The sequence below is a fragment of the Ceratina calcarata genome, unplaced genomic scaffold (genome assembly GCF_001652005.2).
Source record: "Ceratina calcarata isolate Rehan_Ccalc_2016 unplaced genomic scaffold, ASM165200v1 scaffold257.2, whole genome shotgun sequence".
Lineage (NCBI taxonomy): Eukaryota > Metazoa > Arthropoda > Insecta > Hymenoptera > Apidae > Ceratina > Ceratina calcarata.
In genome coordinates this window covers 28,328-30,841 of record NW_017147785.1, presented here as the reverse complement: position 1 = coordinate 30,841, position 2,514 = coordinate 28,328, and the positions used below count along the sequence as shown (strand labels likewise).

General features: G+C 38.3%; 2 protein-coding genes across 2 annotated transcripts in view; one reads left to right on the top strand and one right to left on the bottom strand.

Moving 5' to 3' along the window:
- Window positions 1-22: 22 nt before the first annotated feature.
- RpL35 (ribosomal protein L35) lies at window positions 23-1,162 on the top strand. The gene is made up of 3 exons (XM_018021636.2): window positions 23-128; window positions 567-703; window positions 887-1,162. Exons 1-3 carry the CDS (start codon window positions 126-128, stop codon window positions 1,116-1,118), a joined length of 372 nt encoding a protein of 123 aa, XP_017877125.1. The 5' UTR covers window positions 23-125; the 3' UTR covers window positions 1,119-1,162.
- A 49-nt stretch (window positions 1,163-1,211) lies between these two features.
- Window positions 1,212-2,514, bottom strand: part of CTL5 (C-type lectin 5) — an 8,265-nt gene continuing 6,962 nt past the window's right edge. Inside the window, exons 4-5 of the mRNA XM_018021637.2 lie at window positions 2,012-2,217; window positions 1,212-1,630 (exon numbers count right to left, since the gene is read on the bottom strand). Coding sequence (XP_017877126.2) covers window positions 1,472-1,630; window positions 2,012-2,217 — 365 coding nt within the window. The 3' untranslated portion in view covers window positions 1,212-1,471. The remainder of the gene's footprint in view (window positions 1,631-2,011; window positions 2,218-2,514) is intronic.

The window sequence follows — 2,514 nt, the reverse complement described above, 5'->3', positions numbered from 1 at the left end:
CATTTTATCCTAATGAATATAAAGCAACGTTTTCATGAGTGAGCGCTGGTTCGATTCTATTTAACTCATTGATCAGCGGTCTCCCGCCTCGTGTTCTTTTTCCGTCGAAGAGCAGCAGCCGCAAGATGGTCAGTGAAATCGTGAAAATCTATTTCCCGTCGATACATCGCGATTAATCATTATTCAGAAGTTCGACAGTGATTTTTCCGACCACCGCACGGATTAAATTATCGCAAAAGTTTCGCGAACCGTACAATGTTGTGAGAAGCAATCACGTATAATAACCTCTTTCCTGTCTAACAAGATGTCTCGTCTTTCAATTAGAATTTCTAGAATTTTTATAACATCGCTCGTTTAATAATTAATTATTTTTCCATTGTTATACCAAAAACATTAGTTTATTTAAAATTATAATCAATGTTAAAGATCGTGAGTTTATTTGTTTGGTCTGTTGGTTCGAGTGATTGTTTTCTCCGACGGTGGGAAGGGAAATGTCGTGTCCTTCTAGACAACAAATTGCATGAGGAGTGCAATTTTAACGTGGGTGTTCGTTCTTCTCGTTCCAGGGTAAAGTTAAGTGTTCCGATTTAAGGACGAAAGATAAACATGAGCTGCTCAAGCAGCTCGAAGAGCTCAAAACAGAGCTGACGAACCTCCGGGTGGCAAAGGTGACCGGCGGTGCTGCCTCGAAACTTTCGAAAATGTACGTCTCTATATTCTTTCTTAAACAATGACCTTTGCTTATTTATTCAGAATTCATAAAATATAAAATCCTGACACTGCCTAACATGAAAACTCTTGATTTGAATCAGAGTTTAACTATAATTTAATTATAGCACAGAATAATTTCTGTTTTTTAAGTTTTGTTTTTTGTTTCGTGTTACAGCCGAGTGGTGAGGAAGGCCATAGCTAGGGTATACATTATTATGCACCAGAAGCAGAAGGAGAACCTCCGTCTGTTATACAAAAACCACAAGTACAAGCCGTTGGACTTGAGGCCGAAGAAGACCAGGGCGATGAGGAGGGCGCTGACGCCACACCAAGCGAAGAAGAAGACCACTAAAGAAATACGCAAACGTTCTGCCTTCCCTCCGAGGATGTATGCTTTGAAGGTGTAAGGTACAAAGCAGAATACTTTAAAATAAAGATTTTCTAAAAATTCGTGAAACCGTGTTGCTCCTGGGGAAAAAGGAAAGGAATAACGGCGTACATAATGGCGAATGTGTTTTATTTTGTATAGAAAAAAGAATACAAAAGTTAAACTTAGATGGAGGGTCGGGTCTACTCGATCTAAAACCTAAAACCCTTGATTGTTCAATACCCAAGTAGGATATTCGAAAAATGTAGAAATTTCGTATCCAATTAATAGAAACAAATTGAATTTGAGATCGAATCGTAATAAATTAGAAGTTCGCAGTCGAACGAATTCAGGTTTTGAACATTCAAGAATCGACAGAAGCTGGGGGGGACTTTAAAGGCGGATGCCTGGGTTTCTAGAGGCGACGAAATTCAATAACTCGTCGCTGTCCTCGCAGACGAATGGTTTTCGATGGTGGCAAGCTACGTCGTGCCATTTGATGCCGTCGTTGTAGAAGTTGTTTAAGATCGACAAGCAGGACTCGTCGTTGCCCTGTAACAAATTTATTTCCATGAAAATCCCTCGATCCTACGATCCATAAAAATAAAGATACATCATCGTCGTTAAAATTAAAAATTTGTTTGTGAATTTCATTTCTTGTTGCATTCTATGCTGGTTGGTGCAGAGGTTCTGTATTCGCTGGAACGATAAGGTAGGAACTCGATACGGAACAGTTTCTTGGGACCATAATCGCAATTCGTATGATTTTCAACAAATATTGAAATACAATAGGCATTACTTTGTTCTTTTTTTATTTCGTATATGCTACTGAATATTGAAGGGATTTCATGAACGTGTAGATTATTTTATTTACTTAAAGATTCGATGGATGATTGAAGAATAACGCGAAACGAATGAATGAAAATAAATTACCTGAGCAGCTTCGCGATTGTCGGGTTGCGCCTGTCCGTATCCACCGGTGTGACTCCAGTCTCCGGTATTCCGTTGAGTAGTCGGCCCGATCTTGGCTCCGGAACCGGACCAGAACCAACCGTTAATATTCTGCGGTTGGAGATCTGGTCTGTCGCAGCCGTTGAAGTTGCACTTGCGCCCGGACGTCCAGATGTATCTCACGTTACCTGGAAATGAAAATTTCTTTATATCAACGATGAGTAGACTGCAGAGTTTTTTTAATAAGACGTATATAGTCTCAGTTTAAAAGATATTTTAGATAAACATTATCTTCATCATTTAAACATTGAAATATTCATGCTTGGATATTTTTAATTGTTTAATTCCAAATAGCATTTATTATTTCTGCATATTGAATCTTAATAAAATAATATCTGCAATTCGATGATGAGTTTGAATTAAGGATGTATTGGCTATACAGTCAATCCCAAATGTTTATGCACTTTAGAAACGCATTTTTTAAA